The sequence below is a fragment of the Scyliorhinus torazame genome, chromosome 19 (assembly GCF_047496885.1).
Source record: "Scyliorhinus torazame isolate Kashiwa2021f chromosome 19, sScyTor2.1, whole genome shotgun sequence".
NCBI classification, from domain to species: Eukaryota; Metazoa; Chordata; class Chondrichthyes; order Carcharhiniformes; family Scyliorhinidae; genus Scyliorhinus; species Scyliorhinus torazame.
In genome coordinates this window covers 141,559,547-141,582,619 of record NC_092725.1, presented here as the reverse complement: position 1 = coordinate 141,582,619, position 23,073 = coordinate 141,559,547, and the positions used below count along the sequence as shown (strand labels likewise).

The 23,073-nt window shown below is 46.2% G+C and overlaps 1 protein-coding gene and 1 long non-coding RNA gene across 2 annotated transcripts in view; one reads left to right on the top strand and one right to left on the bottom strand.

The window, feature by feature from the left end:
- Positions 1 to 23,073, top strand: part of LOC140396565 (uncharacterized) — a 49,296-nt gene that overhangs the window by 15,246 nt on the left and 10,977 nt on the right. Inside the window, exon 2 of the long non-coding RNA XR_011936571.1 lies at positions 21,040 to 21,206. This is a non-coding gene — a long non-coding RNA (uncharacterized lncRNA). The remainder of the gene's footprint in view (positions 1 to 21,039; positions 21,207 to 23,073) is intronic.
- Positions 9,310 to 23,073, bottom strand: part of LOC140396564 (potassium voltage-gated channel subfamily KQT member 1-like) — a 231,915-nt gene continuing 218,151 nt past the window's right edge. Inside the window, exon 5 of the mRNA XM_072485334.1 lies at positions 9,310 to 10,466. Coding sequence (XP_072341435.1) covers positions 10,311 to 10,466 — 156 coding nt within the window. The 3' untranslated portion in view covers positions 9,310 to 10,310. The remainder of the gene's footprint in view (positions 10,467 to 23,073) is intronic.

Genomic DNA, 23,073 nt, shown 5'->3' with positions numbered 1-23,073 from the left:
TTGTTTCACATCACATTGATTTGGGTGTCAGCTGCCAGGTAACAACAAGGCAAGGGCACAGGCGGAGTGGCAGGATGCGGGGGGTGAACGCTGTCACCCTGAGAGGAAAGCAGGATTTTTGTGCTCCATGGCAACAATGCCATTTTCACGTGGTGGTGTCTCAACAATTCAAGCAATGTGCTGGAGAACAGGCTGCTGTGTGACCCTGCCAGCTCCTTCGGACACTGGTATCCACAGTCATGATGGCAGCAGTCTGAACGTTGTGGCAGCAAGCTGAACTTGCATGCCTTCAGTCTGGGCTTCTACTGTGGCACTCAGATGTTGGGCATCTTCTGCCTGTGCTGAAATGGAAGCTGTATCAGCCATCAAACACTGCATGATGGTTGGATCTATAACTTTTGTCAAGGAGTTGGTCATCAATTCCATGCTGAAAATGTTGAGTGCCAAGTTCTGCTCAAAACCAGGTGCCAGACTCCACTGGAGACCAGAGACTTTTAGGTAGGCCTATCAAGGTCCCAAAAAGTTTTGTTTGTAGACCCATCAACCTTTTTCTATCTACTGCCCATTGAAGGCCCCAGCTGACTCCTCTGGAGTAGAACTCATAAAAACATAAGAACATAAGAACTAGGATCTGGCCCCTCGAGCCTGCTCCGCCATTCACTGAGATCATGGCTGATCTTTTGTGGACCCAGCTCCACTTTCCCGCCCGAACACCATAACCCTTAATCCCTTTATTCTTCAAAAAACTATCTATCTTTATCTTAAAAACATTTAATGAAGGAGCCTCAACTGCTTCACTGGGCAAGGAATTCCATAAATTCACAACCCTTTGGGTGAAGAAGTTCCTCCTAAACTCAGTCCTAAATCTACTTCCCCTTATTTTGAGGCTATGCCCCCTAGTTCTACTTTCACCCGCCAGTGGAAACAACCTGCCCGCATCTATCCTATCTATTCCCTTCATAATTTTATGTTTCTATAAGACCCCCCCCCCCCCCCCCCATCCTTCTAAATTCCAACGAGTACAGTCCCAGTCTACTCAACCTCTCCTCATAATCCAACCCCTTCAGCTCTGGGATTAACCTAGTGAATCTCCTCTGCACACCTCCAGCGCCAGTACATCCTTTCTCAGGTAAGGAGACCAATATTGAACACAATACTCCAGGTGTGGCCTCACTAACACCTTATACAATTGCAGCATAACCTCCCTAGTCTTAAACTCCATCCCTCTAGCAATGAAGGACAAAATTCCATTCGCCTTCTTAATCACCTGTTGCACCTGTAAACCAACTTTTTGCGACTCATGCACTAGCACACCCAGGTCTCTCTGCACAGCAGCATGTTTTAATATTTTATCATTTAAATCATAATCCCTTTTGCTGTTATTCTTACCAAAATGGATAACCTCACATTTGTCAACATTGTATTCCATCTGCCAGACCCTAGCCCATTCACTTAACCTATTCAAATCCCTCTGCAGACTTCCGGTATCCTCTGCACTTTTTGCTTTACCACTCATCTTAGTGTCGTCTGCAAATTTGGACACATTGCCCTTGGTCCCCAACTCCAAATCATCTTTGTAAATTGTGAACAATTGTGGGCCCAACACTGATCCCTGAGGGACACCACTAGCTACTGATTGCCAACCAGAGAAACACCCATTAATCACCACTCTTTGCTTTCTATTAATTAACCAATCCTCTATCCATGCTACTACTTTACCCTTAATGCCATGCATCTTTATCTTATGCAGCAACCTTTTGTGTGGCACCTTGTCAACGGCTTTCTGGAAATCCAGATATACCACATCCATTGGCTCCCCGTCATCTACCGCTCTGATAATGTCCTCAACAAATTCCACTAAATTAGTTAGGCACGACCTGCCCTTTATGAACCCATGCTGCGTCTGCCCAATGGGACAATTTCGATCCAGATGCCTCGCTATTTCTTTCTTGATGATAGATTCCAGCATCTTCCCTACTACCGAAGTTAAGATAGAGTAGACAGTCAGAGACTTTTTCCCCGGGTGGAACAAACCATTACGAGGGGACATAAATTTAAGGTGAAAGGTGGAAGATATAGGAGGGATATCAGAGGTAGGTTCTTTACCCAGAGGGTAGTGGGGGCATGGAATGCACTGCCTGTGGAAGTAGTTGAGTCAGAAACATTAGGGACCTTCAAGCAGCTATTGGATAGGTACATGGATTACGGTAAAATGATATAGTGTAGATTTATTTGTTCTTAAGGGCAGCACGGTAGCATTGTGGATAGCACAATTGCTTCACAGCTCCAGGGTCCCAGGTTCGATTCCGGCTTGGATCGCTGTCTGTGCGGAGTCTGCACGTCCTCCCCGTGTCTGCGTGGGTTTCCTCCGGGTGCTCCGGTTTCCTCCCACAGTCCAAAGATGTGCAGGGTAGGTGGATTGGCCATGATAAATTGCCCTTAGTGTCCAAAATTGCCCTTGGTGTTGGGTGGAGGTGTTGAGTTTGGGCGGGGTGCTCTTTCCAAGAGCCGGTGCAGACTCAGGGGGCCGAATGGCCTCCTTCTGCACTGTAAATTCAATGATAATCTATGATTAATCTAGGACAAAGGTTCGGCACAACATCGTGGGCCGAAGGGCCTGTTCTGTGCTGTATTTTCTATGTTCTATGTTCTATGTTAAGCTAACTGACCTATAATTACCCGCGTTCTGCCTACCTCCTTTTTTAAACAGTGGTGTCACGTTTGCTAATTTCCAATCCGCCGGGACCACCCCAGAGTCTAGTGAATTTTGGTAAATTATCACTAGAGCATTTGCAATTTCCCTAGCCATCTCATTTAGCACTCTGGGATGCATTCCATCAGGGCCAGGAGACTTGTCTACCTTTAGCCCCATTAGCTTGCCCATCACTACCTCCATAGTGATAATAATCATCTCAACCTCACCTGTCATAGCCTCATTTCCATCAGTCACTGGCATGTTATTTGTGTCTTCCACTGTGAAGACCGACCCAAAAAACCTGTTCAGTTCCTGAGCCATTTCCTCATCTCCCATTATTAAATCTCCCTTCTCATCCTCTAAAGGACCAATATTTACCTTAGCCACTCTTTTTTGTTTTTATATTCTGAGCAAGTTTACTCTCATAATCTATCTTACTCTTCTTTATAACTTTTTAAGTAGCTTTCTGTTGCCCCCTAAAGATTTCCCAGTCCTCTAGTCTCCCACTAATCTTTGCCACTTTGTTTGCTTTTTCCTTCAATTTGATACTCTCCCTTATTTCCTTAGATATCCACGGTCGATTTTCCCTCTTTTTACCGTCCTTCCTTTTTGTTGGTATAAACCTTTGCTGAGCACTGTGAAAAATCGCTTGGAAGGTTCTCCACTGTTCCTCAACTGTTTCACCATAAAGTCTTTGCTCCCAGTCTACCTTAGCTAGTTCTTCTCTCATCCCATTGGAATCTCCTTTGTTTAAGCACAAAACACTAGTGTTTGATTTTACCTTCTCACCCTCCATCTGTATCTTAAATTCCACCATATTTTGATCGCTCCTTCCGAGAGGATCCCTAACTATGAGATCATTAATCAATCCTGTCTCATTACGCAGGACCAGTTCTAGGACCGTTTGTTCCTTCGTAGGTTCCATTACATACTGTTCTAGGAAACTATCGTGGATACATTCTATAAACTCCTCCTCAAGGCTGCCTCGACCGACCTGGTTAAACCAATCAACATGTAAGTTACAATCCCCCATGATAACTGCTGTACCATTTCTACATGCATCCGTTATTTTTTTGTTTATTGCCTGCCCCACCATAATGTTACTATTTGGTGGCCTATAGACTACTCCTCTGGTGAGTTGGCATCTGTGTTACTTTTGTACCCTGCCCTGTCTGCAGACCACTGCAAATGTAAGAATTTGGTATGTATTGTATTTTACATCTCTTGCAGTAATGTTACTAAAGAATCTAGGTTAAGGTATCCAAACTCTGTGGCTGAAAAAGGGGGCAATTAATAAGTTGCAAAAAGGAGAAAATCATTCATTCCAATCATGCATTTGTTTACAAAAAGAGGCCTAATGGGCTTTTGTTTCTAGAAAGAAGATTCACATTCTCTTCCCTTTCATGCATTGTCACTCCTCTTGCAGGACAGACATGCTGGCCCAGCCACTTGCAGCACTTTCTCCAGCCAAAATGCACCTCCATTTTAAGAGATGCAGGCTGACTTTAAGTAGTGCAAGCAAACTTGATCTCATGCTAACCCCTTGTGATGGTGCACCTCCTGCTCAGGCATTCACTTAGCAGACTTAGTGCTGGCTGCAAACTGTAATCATGTAAATCAGTGTTCTTCAAACTGTTTTTCCTGGGACCCACTTTTACCAACTGGTCGACCTTCACGACCCACGCGGGCCAACATTCGCAGCACACCATTTTTGCTGACCTTTAATGCGACAGATGAGTCTGCTTGGTCCTCACGATCTCACGCCAATCAGGTTCACAGGAGGAGAGAGCAAAGCGCATATCGGGTGCAGAGTTCAGCCAGTTCCTGTCTTCATCTTTGTGAGGATGAAAATTCCAACTTGCACATGTAGATCGTTGTGAAGGGCAATAGCACAAAATGCACTGGATACTCCTCGGAGACGCTACTCCAGAATGCTGACAGCCTCATGGACTTGTGGCGTGTTTTTAATGTGCTGTCACAGGTGAGGCACAGAAGTTCAGTCTCTTCATTTGGAGTCATATGTAAGATAATAATTGGCTCTGTGTTTCAAACTTAAATTCATTTTTCACCCACCTCTTCGCTTTCAAAATCTGAAACTGCTCCTCTGGAAAGTAGCGACAAAAGTTGTTGGTCAGCGCAGCCAAATGCGAATGAATGAGGCTTGCCAGTCTATTAGGCATGCCAGTTCCCTTACTAACACAATGTGTCATAGTGTGGGGAACATGTAGTACATTTGGCTTTGTACTCGCACTCGCCAAACTTTCAATGGCTTTTGGAAAGCATCTATTGCTTCATAGTGCCGAAGATAATGATCATCCTTCCCATGCAATTTGTGGTTCAGTTTGTTTAGAATTGAAAAGATGTCTGCAAGGGAAGATGTGGTTAGCACCCAACCCTCATTTGCCAGTACTTCCCTGCGTATAACACACATGGGTTTTGCATCCTGATTTACATCGGCACAATTGACAAAGCCATACCTCAGAAAATCATCTTCATACTGCTTTGTTCCCGATTTCAGTTTCTTCTTAATGGGTTGTTCCCCAGAGGCCTTGGAGCTCTGTATACAGCTCACACAAGCATTGCTTTGTTCTGCAGTGGACTCTCCTGCGCAGCTCTCTCCAGCAGATGCAGTTGTGAGATCCTGGCGTGTTTGTGTCTCTGGCTCTCCCTTCCTTATTACAAAATGACCCACCTTCAGCTCTTCTCAGTTCTGTTGCTTGCTTGCTGGCAGGTACAAAATGGAGGAATCTCTCCTCCATGGGTTTGCGCCCAAAGCAAGGATATACAGGGGGCATGACTGGTGTAAAGGTGTGTGATCTGCTCTCTGCCGCCACTTCTGGAGGAAAGACGGCAGTTGTGGCCTGAGTTCTCAATTTAAAAGCCAGAGCACTGCTGCCTCACGGCGCCGAGGTCCCAGGTTCGATCCCGGCTCTGAGTCACTGTCCGTGTGGAGTTTACACATTCTCCCCGTGTTTGCGTGGGTTTCGCCCCCACAACCCAAAGATGTGCAGGCTAGGTGGATTGGCCACGCTGAATTGCCCCTTAATTGGAAACAATGAATTGGGTACTCTAAATTAAAAAAAAAAAAATTAAAAGCCAGAGGCGGCAGACATTCTTAAAAAGCTGGTCGCGGCCGTTGGGTGCATTTCCATCGATCAGGAACGCCGTGACCGATCACTCCACGACCCTCCCGCGATCCCCAGTTTAGAAAATCCTGATGGAAATAAGCAGGCAGCGCAAGGCTTCCATGCTCCCTCCGTGTGAAGCAATGGGTATGGGTTACTCATGCATTGAAAGCACAATGCCTGCTCTCTGCCACATTGAATTTTGTGGCCACAAATTCCATTTGAAGCACCAAGAGGTCCAATTTTGCCAGTCATCAATTGATTTCCATCTAATGCAGCTACACCACCATTGTTACAATAATAATGATTTTGTTTTAAAATGTTGTTCCTTTCTCAGAGTTTCAGGCAATTTTGCAAAGTGGAAGGGGCAAGGCCCCTAAACAATCTCCTTGCTTGTTCCAAAAACCAATTCAAATCAAATTCCAAATCATGGTCCTCACAAAAGGGACATACACAACTCTGCTTGTTCTTAGCCAAAAGGCCAATTTAGTAACTTGAGAAAACCAGCAGTGGTGTAACAAGGATTTATTGAACTATGTACAATACATCTGTCCATGGCAGTAACTCTCTCCAAATCCAGTTCTGGTTTGGACAACCAACAACCCCGGGCCCTGCCTGGGCCAGCTTTTATCTGTAATCTTTAATGAGTTGCAGCTGGTTAGCCTCGCCCGCTACCTGGGAAGCCCGTACTCCACAAGTCCCACAGGAAGATCGACAATGGTTTCCCTGTGGTCCACATGGGGATCATGACACCCTCCGCCTCACAAGGTTCCCCTTCAGCCACCGAGGCAGGTACCTTCTGCGCCACTTCACCCAAGGCTGTGTTTCAGCTTGCGGCGGTCCTGGGTCGGCCGCGGTATATCGGTTTGTCGACCGCCTTTCTCTGGCCGACCTCTGAAGTGTTATCGCTGGGACCTCAGTCCTGGACATGACATCATGCATCTGCACAGATACCTATGTACCTATTTCTGAGCTGGAGTCATTCTCCTGCTGGACCGGGTGCTGGGGTAGACAGCTGGCTCCCCTGGCTGAGGGGCAGTTCTGAGCATGGAGGGGACGTCAGTGCTGCCGGTTTTGCGTCATGTAGCGTGGGCTCCCACTTCTTGAGGTGGTCCAAATGCTTCCATTGGACTCTCCCCGAATCCTAACTGGTTCATTTCTCTCCAGCACGACACCTGGGAGCAAAGTGCCCCATCTGCAAAATTGCAGGCAAAAACCCGGCCCCTTAGTGAAACTATCGCCCTGGTGTCCTCCGGTCATAGTACTGCTTCTGCGCCTCCCGCTACACCTCCACATTCCTGCCGAGGTTCGGAAATGTGAGGTTCAACCGGGTTCTAAGCGTTTGGTCCATCAACAGCTCTGCAGGGGCTACTCCCATCATCATGTGTGGCATTATGCGGTAGTTAAAAAGGAACTTGGCCAGTCACGTGTCCATGGAGCCAGTGGTTTGCTTTTTATATGCCCCTTTTAAAAGTCTGAACCGTCCTTTCTGCAAAGCCATTAGATATGGGATGGTACAGGGTGGTTCTTCAGTGTACCCGCCATAGTGTGTCGACCAGGGAATTTTCACAGTAACTTCATTGCAGTGTTAATGTGAGTCTACTTGTGACACTAATAAAGATTATTATTATAATATACCAGATGCCGCTCACTTCAAAAAAGTGGTGAACTCCTCACTTGCGAAGGGCTTCGACAGACCTGCAGGGTGCTTTCCATTACACGCTGGGAAATCACTGGGGCAGATGAGACCCAAAACAGGAAGCGGATATATTCAAATAACCCTCTATGGGTGTTTATGGTTAAGAGTTTTCTGGATGCTGGATTTAGCTCCATCTGTAAATAAGCAAGGCTCATGGCATGTTTCATAAAGGAACATCCTCCAGCTCGTTATGAGTACAAATCTTCCACTCTAGGCATTGGGTACCAGTCCAGGCATGAAGTTTTGTATCCTGTGAGATTGTCATCCCTGCAGAGTCATACAGATTTGTTGGGCATCATTAGCTCACCATGGATGCAGCCCACTCTGCAAATTTAACAGGGTGTATAATCCCCGGATCCTTCAGGTGCTGTAGCTCTTCATTAACCTTGGCAAGCAATGCATAGGGAACAGGCCTCGCCTTAAAGTACCGCGGCGGAGCAACAAGATCCATGTAGATATGGGCCTTGGTCCCTTTTATCCTGCCCAGACCCTCCTGGAAACATTGGGGTATTTGCCCAGAACATCATACGGATTTCCGGTGCCCATCTGAAAAATCTGTTGCCAGTTGAAATGGGAGACTGGCAACCAGTTACGCCCGTACCGCAGCCCAACTGCTAATCCTAACATGCAATGCCTCCCCCGACGGGATTGGGGCAGTGTTGGCCCACAGATGGGACAACAGCTCGGAATGCCCCATCGCATCAGCCTCGAGGACCCTGGCAGAACGATGATATGCTCAAATCGAGAAGCTGGGCTTGGTGGTAATATTTGGAGTCAAGAAGTTCCACCAAGAGAACATAGACCGACTGTTGCCCTTGTGTTACTGGAGTTATGGTGGTCCCAAGGATGCTCAATGACTCGCTGGTATAGGTCGCCAACCTCAGCGGCATGGTCCCTGCGCAAAGTCTTCAAAATGTCTGATGGTCCATAATGGAGACGACAACCCCAGTGTCCATTTCCATTACCACAGCAGGATGACCATCTGCTTGTAACGTGACCCAGATTGGTGCTACCTTCGGGGCCGTGACACAGTTCAACTGCATCAAATAGGTTGGGGTGGGGCACCTTGGCTTGCAGTGATCTCGGCAGCTGCCGTCGACAGTGTTCTCTGCGTCAAATGTGGAGGCTCTGGTCATCATTTGCACTCCGACCACACATTTGGCAATGTAGTCGGCTTCCCCCTTTGGCCTCGGGGGGCAGTATCCCATAGGCTTGTGGTGGCTCCCAAGCGGTTGGCCCATCTGCGGAATTGTCTCTGGTGTTGCCCTTTGAGAGGTGATCTGGTCCGACCGGAATTTCCCCGCGATGCAGCAAGAGTTTGAAACGGAGGGTGGGCCAAACTATGGACGCCATCGTCCATGGACCCCTGCAGCTCCAACACTCCTTTTACTGCAAGCTCACGGGACAGGGACAGCTGAATGGACCATTTAAAATCCAAGGTGGACTCTGCCAACAACTTCCTCCGAGTGACTGTGTTGTTTACCCCACAAACCAGCCTATCCCTCAACATTTCGGAGAGGGGCGGCCCAAACGCGCAATGCTCTGTATTACAATCCCAGACCAGACCCCAACAGCGGCTGGCATACTGGACAGATACCCCAATATTTTAGTTTAATTCTGTAAGACTGTGAGGAAAGGATACCTCACTCCAGGAGTGATTTCACAAAGAAATAGGGAGATGGAACATGAAAACAAACTTTGGAGGTGTTCAGGTGTTACCGTTTCATCACTGAAAACAATATTGCCAAATCAGATAAAATACATATCCTTTAATGTAAGTTTTGCTCGTGTTTATTTTCACATTTGCCATTCACTTTGACAGTGACAACCCTGGAGCCCATTATAATACAAAGATGAATATGTCCTCCATTTTCCTACTGTTTTCAAATTTGAAAGCTGAGGTCTTCATTAAATTAGCATATCATATTTGTATGCATTATACATAGTTAACATGCTACATTGGAATGCCACTACTATAAGCATTCTTAACAAACTCTTGTCCCTGGTCCTGACGTACTCTCTTTGCTGAAAGTAGCGCACGTAAGTCGTGAACCCTCTTCCCCACAATAGACGGGTGGAATTCTGGTGGCACTGTGAATTATAATAATGAATTCTGAATTTATTCTACCTTGGTAAATTATGGAAACATAAAACATTTCTAATTTCAAGGGAATGAAATTTTTCATTCATGAAACCAAACAAAGGTGAAATGATCTTATGTCAAAAATATCATTAGAAAAATCTAATTGTTTCAAGTTTATATTCATTATTTTGTTTTACCTGCCTTATACTACATCAAAGTTCTCACAACTCATAAGGTCTGGAGTTCAAAATTAGCAATTGTCTTACTTTGAAGTATTTGTCTTTATCATGCTACCTCTTTTGTTCCCTCTGCTATTTTTCTTTCTGCCTGTTCACTCCTGTGGATTGAACAAGGACACAAAAGCAGCAAAGTAAATGCCTTGTGTATAGTAACCATCACAGAGCACTGTTCCTGCTGAATAATGTGGAGGATCTGAGCATTCCTTTGGTTCTTGTCAGTTTTGTGTTCAGAACTTTAAAAGTCTTTAAATTGCTACGGTAATAGGGTACAAGATGAACATTAGCAAAGTACAGATTGATGCAGACAAAAGTTTTACAAAAGTTTACAGAGAAGACATACATTTTTCAAAAGCTGTACATCACAAATCTATTATCTAAAGAGAAGAGTGCCTGACGTAATCTTACAGTTTTCACTCTGAGGCATTGATCAGTTCCGTGCTTACACATGAAAAATGCTGCATATGTGGCCTCATGCTTTTGAATTCACTGCAGGTGTCTCTGAAGTGGAGACAAGGTGTTTGATTGTTGGTGAGGTAGACCCTGAAGAATGTTGCAGCTGCTGTATGGGAAGCTGGTCTTTAAGCACACTCAGGATTTCATCTACTTTCTGCTCTATCTGTGTGATCTGTCAATAAAAACAGAAATCAATCAGCCTCAAACACCACCATACATGTGAGGCAACTGAACGTTTTGTCTGCTCCATTCACAAACCTTCAACTGTCCTTATCCTTCCTGTATTTCATGATGCTTAACACATTACATGATGGGGACTTTGGTTCACAATTTATAGTCTGCCGAGATGTGGTTTAGTTTATTCAAATTTCTTAATTGTAAGTATTGCACAGTAAGAAGTCTCACACCAGGTTAAAGTCCAACAGGTTTATTTGAAACCACAAGCTTTTGGAGTGTTGCTTCTTCACCAGGTGAAGTGAAATGGAATGAAGGAGCAGCGCTCCGAAAGCTAGTAATTCCAAACAAACCTGTTGGACTTTAACCTGGTGTTGTGAGACTTCGTACTGTGCTCGCCCCAGTCCAGCACCAGCATCTCCACATCATAAGTATTGTACGTAATACCAAAGATCAATGCAGTACACTCCAGGTAAGATAAATCATTTTATTTGGTTGTAATTTCTGACGGGACCAATGGCTATAATGATGAACTGGACTGTTTTAAAATATTGTCCAGTATTTTATAGGAAACCATAATTTTCATTTAGTTAGAATGCTTATATGGGACGCTATGAAAAGATAATTAAGAAAATCCCTGAAACAAATTCAGGAGTGTTGAAAAAAAAGTCTAAATTTCCCAGAGGTGAGAAAATCTGCATCGTGATGAGTGTTCTCTTTTAGTTTCAAGAAGGCCTTTTATCACCAGACAAGAATTGACAAGAATTAACAAAACACTACATAATGATTCTGTAGAAGGGTCATTTAGATCGAAACCCTGTTTCTCTTCACAGACGCTGCCAGACCTGCTGAGTTTATCAGCATTTTCTGTTTTACTTCATATTTCCAGCATCTGCAGTATTTTTCTTTTCCACATAAAGAAAATGAAAATGAAATGAAATGAAAATCGCTTATTGTCACCAGTAGGCTTCAAATGAAGTTACTGTGAAAAGCCCTCGTCACCACATTCCGGCACCTGTTCAGGGAGGCTGGTACGGGAATTGAACCGTGCTGCTGGCCTGCCTTGGTCTGCTTTCAAAGTCAGCAATTTAGCCCTGTGCTAAACAGCCCCTCTCATATTCTCATTCTAGTAGTAGTTGTGCTCCGTTGTAATTTTTGTAGCTTATATAAAAATGGGACTTAATTAATAATGAACTCATTGTTATATTGTATACAGTTGTTTGAATTGGCATCAGTATAGGTGAAGCTAATATAAATTTCCATTTTATAAATAGGGATAGAAATTATAAGACTAAAGAAGTAACTATATATATTTACAAGACAATGATTAACCTAATGAAGGATACATCACTGGGAATTTCCTCAGTAACTACTGCATTTATGAATAGTCTGATTATTGACTTGTCTGTCAACAGCAAATTATAGCTGGATTAGGCAGGTTTACCGCTCTACAGGTTAACTGAACAGTCCAAAAGAGACCCCTCAAAAAGCTTGGCTAAAAGTCCACCTCTCTGAATGATGGCAGAAGATGCTGTATTTATTGTAAAATAACCTTCAGCTGTGTAGTCCTTGCCCATTTCCTATTATTTCTGAATTCTAATTGAAAAACATTGTCGGAACAGAAATGAATGATGATGCAATGGTATCAATTTGGCACCAAACATGCTTTTGTTTTGAAACCTGATGAAGTGACTCCCTTTACCAGGTGACAATGCCCAGTAGAAAAAGTTAGAGATAAATGGCACGATCTCGGTGCAGTGGTGACTTCAATTAAATACCGGAGTTTTGCAAAGTATGTAAAATGTGACGTGACCTATATTTATTTTCTTTCAGTCATCAGGATTTGTCATTAAGCCTCTTCTAGATATATTCTGTTTTACCTAAGTTTGGAGCAAACTCTTTGTACTTAAAACCACTCCTCTTCTCATGCACATGTTTCCTTTTTCCATCATATCCAAACAGTTAGAATTAGTCAGTGGACTTTCCGTTTTCCACAACCTTTAGCTTCCCTTAAATGTCACTCTCTTTCACATTGATTTTTTGCCATATTAAGTTGACAAACACATTGATAAAACAGCTGACCAAATCCACATTTCTAACGTGGATAATTGTGACACATGGAATGTGTGAAGCCTTGAGAAGGGCTATGTAAATAAGATGTGCTGAATGTAGGTTATTGGTCAGTATAGTGCACGACATTGTAAAATTCCCAAATCCACAGCTAATTGCTAACCATCTATTTGCATTTTCTATTTGTGCCACAGAAAGATAATTTCCACTCTTTTTAAAACATTCTTTGTTTATTCAGGAACTCAGATTATGCATCTCATATTTCCTATTAAGAAATAGGGGCGGGGTGAGAAATGTTTCTCCATTTAAATTGCTGTGCTGGTCATGTATATACAGCTGAAGGAACCAGCTGGTCTCCCATTTACTGCAGCGAAGGTCAACCTAGTCAGAGTTAATCCAGTCCTGTCATCGTATATGATGTAAAACAGAGAGCAAGCAAGCAGAAAGAAATGCAAACTAAAGTAAGGGTAATAAATTTCCAAACTCAGTTTAAATGTTTGTTATTGGTCAGAGGGCACGTTTTTTCTCCCTGCCAGTTTTTCTGTTCATTTTGGGAAATTAATTTAGTCTTTGGACAACTCTGCTATCAAACAAAACTATTCTGTGTTAATTTTATTCAAGCATCAGAATGATCCCAACTTGATCCAACACAGTAAGGTATGATTGACTTTCCCTGAATATTGAACTTCTAGTCACATTTCTTCACAACGTAAGGAAAATTGGAACGCTGATACTCCTTGGCTACACACAGATGTCTGGAGCAGTCCATAGAATCCCTACGGTACAGAAGGAGGCTATTTGGCCATCGGGTCTAAACCCACCCTCCGAAAGAACACCATTCCTAGGCCTACTCTCCCCACCCTAGCCCCATGGCCAATCCACCTAACCTGCACAACGTTAGACTGTGGGATGAAACCAGATCACCCGGAGTAAAACTGATGCAGACACGGGTAGAACGTACAAACTCCACACAGATAGTCACCCAAGTCTGGAATTGAACCCGGGACCCTGGCGCTGTGAGGTAGCAGTGCTAACCACTGTGCCACCATGCTGCCCCAATATGTTAATAATGCAGTTCTGGTAGCTAGTCTTCATTGCTTCCACTTGACTTCCATGTGTTGAACTTAGCTCACGCAATACTACTGACAATAGGCCCAATGTTGGAAGAATGTCTGCAACATAAATGAGGGACTGAGACTCATCTAACGAGGAGGCTTTTGCTGGTATCTCCAAAGACTTAGTGCTCTAGTATTACAACCACCACAGGGGTTTGTTTTCTAGTTTTCTCATCACTAGCATGTCCATACCACCGTGCTGCATTACATAAACAAAGCAATACATTTTCCTTATCTTTGTCCTCAGGAAACAGTCTGGGCATACACCTAACATAGACGCTTATCACACCAACACTGACAAATAACCAGGTAGAATAGGAGTTGAGATTCTGTACTTAAAGCTTGACTGAAATAGTAAAGGTTATGAAAAACAGGCCAGATGTTGGTCGGGTGAGATTTTAACTGAATCAAAACTTATTCTCTTGCATCAAATTAAAACCAGGCCCTTAATGAGGGGAAAGCGAAAGTTGTGGTGCCACAGGGTCAGACTAAGGATCCAACCTGCCCAAAACTGCTTTACGATGCACAGTTATTCTTTCACAGGCAGATACTAGAATCCATTTGCCTTGCTTGCTTCATTTTATCCTTGCATGTCAAAAAGGAAAGGACTGCTTTGTGTACTGACCTGAACAAGGCTAATGTAGCAAGGGACATGAAAATGACAAATAGATATCTTCAAATTGGCAATGCTTGGTGATACTATTGCAAGTTTGTTTTGAAATAATCAATATTTTGTCATAGTAACCTCCAAATCCATTTATATTGATTGTGCAAACAATCTAGAGATTTAGAGTGCGATTTAACGATAAAAAGCAAGCCCCATTTTGGGCGCATTTAGCGGGGGCGCCGAGAACGACCCCGCTATCAAACAGGACTCTGTAGGGATTTTTTGTCTTGACGAGAAACCTTCGCTGAGGCCGTACTTACCTTCATTTTTAAATGCCGTCCAATCTCTCTATCCCCCACCCGGCCTTCGGGTCCCCCCCCCCCCCAACACCCAAATTTACGTGTTAGGGGATCTCCAGCCCCCTCTGCTCCCACCTCAAAAAGGGCAGGGCACTCCCGGGCCTGATCCCTGGCAAGGGAAACATGGCATTCGGGCACCTTGGCACTGTCAGCCTGGCAGTGCCACTCGGGCACACTTGCAGTAGCCCCGATGGCCTGGGAGACCTTCCAGGTGTCGTTACGTCTGGTCCTGTACTAAATGACGCCATGGCGAGATCTCCAAGGCACAGGCATTAGTTCCTGGGTGCTGGGAGAATTAGGCACAGACATATTTAAGTCAGCCTAACTGCTCACTTAAATATGTAAATGCCTCACTGGGAGGGATTCAGATCGTGACATCTCGCAAGACCATCAGACTGAGCACAGCGAGGCTGTTTGATTGCGTCCTTAGTGTTGCTATGAGCTTTTTGCTTGATTTATGATAGAGCTTGACAAACATTTAGAAGGAGAGTATCTAGCCATGAGTAACACTAAAGTTAATGGATGAAGGGTGGCAGTGTGGTGTCTCAATGTGCTAGGACATGAAAATCTAAGAAATTTGATGATCTCAACCTTGCCTTTGAGAAGTAGCTGAATGTTAAAAAGGCATTTTTTTAAAGTGCTGGGATGGCTGGGTTTCGTAAGGGGCCAGAGGTGGAAAGGATATCAAAATACAAGATACTCCAGAGCTACTTACTGGCAGAGACCTCAGTGACTGTTGACAAAATAAACAAATACATCAAAAAAAAGTTTCAATGGCAACAATTTAATACTTTTAATCTGCAGTGAAGCCACTCTATTTGAATCAGGTTCAGAAGGTTCACTTGAATATTCACTAGTGTTTTGCTCAATTTGTAGAATACCGCGTTGAGTGGAATTTCAAATGATTCAACATCTACTGGATTTCCTTAGGTCTGAGAAACCTATACATCCTGAAGGAGAGGTGAAATTTGCGGTATATATCCTCATAAAAATATTTAATTTAGTGTCCGGCTCCCTGCGGATGGGTTGGTCATCTGGCCATATTCCTTTTCTGTTGCAATTGGAAGAGGATGGGTTTGAGGCGGGTTGGGTTCCAGTTTGAAATTTTAAAAGTGTTAGCATCACACCCCACCCAAACCCGCCTGTTTTTGAGTTAAGTCTGAAATGTAGATTTAAAGGATAGCATTCAATTGAGATTAATTGATTATGTAAGGTGAAATGCACCCACCAAAAATTGGGGGCTGGATTCTCAGTTTCAGCGACTAAGTGTTGATGTCAACAGAGCATGTGTGGTCTTTTACGACCAAATATTCTGTGTGAAACCCTCACCGATTCCGGGACCGGTGAGGGGCTAGCAGCTGCACCGGGTGAAACTCCCGGCTGCTGTGCCAAAAACAGCCGGAGAATGACCGGGTCCCTGGCCGCACGTGCGCACAGCTGATGACCTGCAGCGGTTGCACCCTACAACATAGCGGCAGCCATGCGCGGACCTGACCCGCCATCCGCGAACCCGCAGCTCACGCCCTGGTCACCCCCTAACTATTCCCCCAGCCCTCGCGGAAGCCTCCCCCCGGCCAGCGGCACAGAGCCCGGCCGTGTATGGCGGAGCAAGACGCAGCTGCCATGCCGGGTTCCTGCAGAGCTGATAACACATGTGTCCCATGCCATCAGGAACCTGGCCCATCGGGGGCGGAGCATTGCGGGAGGGGCCGGCCGATGACGCGCCAACGGCGTTGCAACAGTGCACAACGCGATGATGCCATTTCCGTGGGGGAGGAGCATGGCTGACCGATGTCAAACCGGCGCTGGCCCCGATTTGGGTGTTGGGTGTTGGAGTCAATTCTCTGCCCGATCGCCGATTACAATATCAGCATCCGGCAATGGTGAATCCAGCCCTGGATATTTAATTCATTTCAAGGCACTGACATTGAGATTTCTCAATGGCCGGAGAATCCCCGCGACCGTCGCGAATCACGCCACACCGCCCCGACGCGATTCTCCGCCAGCCCACCGATTCTCGGCCCGGGATGGGCCGAGCGGCCGTCGTAAAAACGGCGAGTCCCGCGGCGCCGTCCACATCTGCTCTCAGCCAGCGGGAACTCGGCGTTGAAGGGTTGGGGGGGAGGGGGGTCCAACCCTGGGGAGGGTCTCCGATGTGGCCTGGCCCGCGATCGGGGCCCACAGTTCGGCGGGCCGGCCTCTCTGGCTGGGGGCTCCTTTCCTACGCGCCGGCCCCTGTAGCCCTGCGCCATGTTGCATTGGGGCCGGCGCGTTGAAGGAGGCCACTGCTCATGCGCGGATCCCGCGGCGCACAGTTCGCGCCGGGATTGGCAGCTGGAGCGACGGCGTTTACAACGGCGTGGACGTTCTGCCGCAGGATTAGAGAATCCCGCCCATAGCGTTGTTATAAATCAAGGCAGTTTCTCGGGTTAAGTATTTTTTAACTGTGAATAAACAAAAGCTGTTTCTTATATTTTCATCCAATAGTTTGCTTGGCGATCCCACCAACCTAGCACCATTGCCAGTCTACCAGGGATCAGATGGATGCATGGGTGGACTTTTATGGCCCTTCCTGCCGGTGGGATTTTCCTTTCCCACCGGAGTCAATGGACATTTGAACGACTCGTCACACTTTACGGCCCTGCCCTTACCCAAACAGGACCGTAAAACTCCGTCCATTGTCACAACGAAGCCAGAGGCTAGTTTCCAGACTGTCCTGTGCTCCTCTCATATGCACATACGGATTCGGAGGAGGAATAGGCCACTCGTCCTCTCACTGCTCTGCCATTCAATAAGTTTCTGGCTTATCTGATTGTAACCTCCACTCCACATTCCTGTGTACCGCTGATAACCTTTCACCCCCTTGTTAATCAAGTATCTATCGAGCTCTGCCTCAGAAATATTCAAAGACCCCGCTTCCACTGCCTTTGAGGAACAGAGTTCCAAAGATTTACAGCCCTCAGAGAAAAAATTCTCCTAATCTCTGTCTTCTCTGAGGGACTCTGGCAGTTCGGTCGCTTTAAGGGGCTGAATATGTGACCGCCTCGGGGCTAATCGCGCTTTCCCTGGCCAAGAGAGAGTTTGTGCGGGGCCCTGGGAGCAGAACCCCGGGCAGTGTGGACAAGAGAGCCAAAATGTTAAGACCTCTGGTATATTGTTCTGTACATAACTGCATTTGCTTTCATCAATAAACTCCTTTGTTAACTGCCGGATGCCTCCAGTGTCTGGCTCGAGCCACTACCATTGGTGACAAGGTAAAAGTTTTCAATCGTAGCTGATAGTCGTCGTGAATTGTTGGGGAAGGAAGGAGCTGTTGAGAAAGCAGAGAAACTCCAGCAAGCATCAGAATTATTCAACTATGAGTGGAAATGCCTGTCATTGGTCAGTTGACCGATTTGTCCAAGGGGCTGAGGATTTGAATAAGTCCGCTATTTTCTTTACCGCAAACAAAATCACTGGCGAAGACAAGCAGAAGGCGATTCTTCCGACAGTTTGTAGGCCCCAAACATATAATTTGCTTGGGAACCTCACGTTCCCAGAGGCACCCAACTTGACCAGATAGTGAAATTGGTCAAAGAACGCTTCACCCTAATGCCCTCGATTACCCTCCAATGTTATAAGTTTAGCTCTGCAGTGAGGGTCCATGAAGGGTCTGTCTTAGCCTTCATAGCCAGGCTTCACCAGCTTGCTGAGCACTTTGAGTTCGGGAGCTCACAGTGATATGTTGCGCGATCAGCTGGTTTGTGGGATCCATAACCTTAATATGGATTCTGGCGGAGACAATGATTACATTGATAAAAACAATCGAGATATCTCAGGTGGCAAAGACAAAGAACAAAGAAAAGTACAGCACAGGAACAGGCCCTTCGGCCCTCCAAGCCTGCGCCGACCATGCTGCCCGTCTAAACTAAAATCTTCTACATTTCTGGGGTCCGTATCCCTCTATTCCCATCCTATTCATGTATTTGTCAAGAAGTCCCTGCTTCCACCACCTCCTCCGGCAGCGAGTTCCAGGCACCCACTACCCTCTGTATAAAAAACTTGCCTCGAACACCTCCTCTAAACCTTGCCCCTCGCACCTTAAACCTATGCCCCCTAGTAATTGACCCCTCTACCCTGGGAAAAAGTCTCTGACTATCCACTCTGTCTATGCCCCATATAATTTTGTAGACCTCTATCAGGTCGCCCCTCAACCTCCTTGGCAGAGTGCAAACATGGTTGAAGGTGAAGTCACCCAAGTGTAGGACAGTGATGCCGCGAGGCCCACGGCGGGATCAACAGGCACAGGGGAGAACCAGGCACGGTCCTCGATACCGGACCAGAGTCAAAGGAATGGAACAAAGTCAGGGCATCAACCCAAGTTAGAAGTGGACTGCTATCATTGCAAGAGGGACCATCTCCAGGAGACCTATCGTGTTCGGGAGTTCATGTGTTTCCGATGCAACCGAAGGGGCTATACCAACATTGAAAAGGAAACTACGCACCAGTTCAACCTTTTAAAAAAAAAAATTTAGAGTGCCCAATTAATTTTTTCCAATTAAGGGGTATTTTGGCGCGGCCAATCCACCTACACTGCACATCTTTGTGTTGTGGGGTGAGACCCGCGCAGACACGGGGAGAATGTGCAAACTCCACACGGACAGTGACCCAGAGCCGGGATTGAACCTGGGACCTCGGCGCCGCGAGGCAGCAGTGCTAACCACTGTGCCACCATGCTGCCCCCAGTTCAACCTTTTGACTCCACTTCAACTTCAGAGATAATCAGGCAGCAACATCAGACGCAAGTGGCTCGATGGGAACAACATTCCAAAAGCAGAGACTGTGGGAATGTGTTCTTTCGAGAAATTACACCTCAAACGCAAAATGGACTCCAGCAATTGTATTCGCCAAAAAGGGTCCGGCTTCAAATACTGTACAATCTGACGTTGAACAAATTTGACATCGGCACGCGGACCAATTACTATCTGCGTGTAGCGAGAGTACAGAATCTGTATCAGATGTTTTCATCACGGAGTCTGGACTGGGACGTGCCAGACTTGAGGACCAGAACTGCCGAAGTTACAGAATCTGTTACCTCAGAATCATCCACACAACCAGAGACAGTTCCTGAGTTGGTTTCATAAGATGTAACACCGACCGTACAGGAAGACACTCCTCGTACCCCTGAGATTCAAGTTCCTAAATGCCGTGTTCTGCCAAAACAAGGCAGACATTCGCCCAAGAGACTGTCTTACTAATATACGTATGTGTCCGTGACATAACAATGTTAGTGACAGTAAGAAGTCTCACAACACCAGGCTAAAGTCCAACAGGTTTATTTGAAATCACAAGCTTTCGGAGCGCTGCTTCACCTGATGAAGGAGCTGTGCTCCGAAAGCTAGTGATTTCAAATAAACCTGTTGGACTTTAACCTGGTGTTGTAAGACTTCTTACTGTGCTCACCCCAGTCCAACGCCGGCATCTCCACATCAAAGTTAGTTATGGCATAATGCGTTGAATCTGTGTTAAAGTGTTTGATTAAGTAAAAATGCTGGGGACACTAAAGGAGCAAGGAGGGAGGGGCGTTATGTTTCAGAGTAACACCATTGGCCGGTGTAATGTCACGTGTTATGCAATGATGGCATCGGAGCGTTTCGCGAGCTTAAGTGGAGTTCATCATTGTAACCGGTTTGAGCAGCATCTTGTAAATAAACCCCTTGCTCTGTGTGTTAAACAAATCCGCCATGTGCCATCTCTGACTCTTTCCCTTTGTGGCGACAACAAAAAATATAACACCCACAAAACGCGAGATGGTTTGGAGCTCGCTATTGCCGATGTCTCAAGGACCCTCTCAGAAGCAGAATGGAACCATGCCCAGATTGAGAAAGAGGGCTTGGCAGTTATATTCGGTGTGAAGAAATTCTACCAGTATGTATATGGTCGATGGTTTGACATAGTGGCTGACCACAAGCCATTACTGGGTGTTTTAAGGGAAGATGAGCCCATACCACCCATAGCCTCGGCGAGGGTGTAATGTTGGGCCTTGCTGCTGGTGGTCGACAGCTATGCTTTCAGCATTGGCATGATAAGTAAATTGCCAATGAAGATGCAGTAAGTTGCCTGCCACTACCAAAAAACATTCTGCCACTACCACTACCCCAGGATACCATACTCTTGAACTTGCTACTCTGCAGTGTCCTTTGGGCACAGACAAAATTGGACCCAAAGAGACTATGGGTACGATCTAACGGAAATGTTTCTAAGTGTGGTGGCGAGCGAGGATTGCTGGGTGCTTCCTGATGGCCAACCTGGCGAGACCTCCACAGGTGCCTAACGCCAATTAGGGCCGGTAATGATGCCCCCAACCAGTCATACCTCTGTTGTTCATGCCAGACATAAGCATCCTTCCCTCTCACTGACCTTATGTCCATTCTTCTGCAGGATCGCCATCTGATGGTTCTGGCCCATCCAGGGATTGCCACCCCTCTCACCTTCTCTCGGGGAGAGCTCCGACGATGCCACCATTGAGTTATCATCCCCACCTTCAAGCGCAGAGACACACACTTCGGTGGGGGAAATGATTGGACAGGCTTCCGGGGCACAATTTGGTAAGTAACACCCATTTTGTTTTTAAATTTAGAGTACCCAATTAATTTTTCTAATTAAGGGCAATTTAGCACGGCCAGTCCACCTAGCCTGCACATCTTTGGGCTGTGGGGGTAAAACCCACGCAAATACGGGGAGAATGTACAAACTCCACACGGACAGTGACCCAGAGCCGGGATCAAACCTGGGACCTCGGCGCCGTGAGGCAGCACTGCGCCGCCGTGCTGCCCCAGCACACAGTTGCAGATGCAGTGGAGGCAGGAACATCCAGGGTTGGATTGGATTGGATTGGATTTGTTTATTGTCACGTGTACCGAGGTACAGTGAAAAGTATTTTTCTGCGAGCAGCTCAACAGATCATTAAGTACATGAGAAGAAAAGGGAAGAAAGGAAAATACATAATAGGGCAACACAACATATACAATGTAACTACATAAGCACTGGCATTGGATGAAGCATACAGGGTGTAGTGTTAATGAGGTCAATCTATAAGAGGGTCATTTAGGAGTCTGGTGACAGTGGGAAAGAAGCTGTTTTTGAGTCTGTTCGTGCGTGTTCTCAGACTTCTGTATCTCCTGCCCGATGGAAGAAGTTGGAAGAGTGAGTAAGCCGGGTCGGAGGGGTCTTTGATTATGCTGCCCGCTTTCCCCAGGCAGGAGGTGTAGATGGAGTCAATGGATGGGAGACAGGTTTGTGTGATGGACTGGGCTGTGTTCACGGCTCTCTGAAGTTTCTTGCGGTCCTGGGCCGAGCAGTTGCCATACCAGGCTGTGATGCAGCCCGATAGGATCCTTTCTATTGTGCATCTGTAAAAGTTGGTAAGGGTTAATGTGGGCATGCCGAATTTCCTTAGTTTCCTTAGGAAGTATAGGCGCTGTTGTACTTTCTTGGTGGTAGCGTCGACGTGGGTGGGCCAGGACAGATTTTTGGAGGTGTGCACCCCAAGGAATCTGAAACTGCTAACCATCTCCACCTCGGCCCCGTTGATGCTGACAGGGGTGTGTACAGTACTTTGCTTCCTGAAGTCAATGACCAGCTCTTTAGTTTTGCTGGCATTGAGGGAGAGATTGTTGTCGCTACACCACTCCACTAGGTTCTCTATCTCCCTCCTGTATTTTGACTCGTCGTTATTCGAGATCCGGCCCACTATGCTCATATCGTCAGCAAACTTGTAGATGGAGTTGGAACCAAGTTTTGCCACGCAGTCGTGTGTGTACAGGGAGCAGGGGGCTAAGTACGCAGCCTTGCGGGATGCCGGTGTTGAGGACTATTGTGGAGGAGGTGTTGTTGTTCATTCTGACTGATTGTGGTCTGTTGGTCCGAAAATCGAACATCCAGTCTCAGAGTGCGGAGCCAAGTCCTAGGTTTTGGAGCTTTGATATGAGCTTGGCTGGGATTATGGTGTTGAAGGCGGAGCTGTAGTCAATAAATAGGAGTCTGATGTAGGAGTCCTTGTTGTCGAGATGCTCTAGAGATGAGTGTAGGGCCAGGGAAATGGCGTTTGTTGTGGACCGGTTGCAACGGTATGCGAATTGCAGTGAATCAAGGCGTTCTGGGAGTATGGAGGTGATGCGCTTCATGATCAACCTCTCGAAGCACTTCATTACGACTGAAGTCAGGGCCACCGGACTGTAGTCATTGAGGCATGTTGCCTGGTTCTTCTTTGGTACCGGTATGATGGTGGTCTTCTTGAAGCAGGTGGGGACCTCGGAGTGGAGTAGGGACAGGTTAAAGATGTCCGCGAATACCTCTGCCAGCTGGTCCGCGAAGGCTCTGAGTGCACGACCAAGGATCCCGTCCGGGCCCTTCACCTTTCAAGGGTTCACTTTCAGGAAGGCCAATCTGACTTCGTAAGCTGTGATGGTGGGT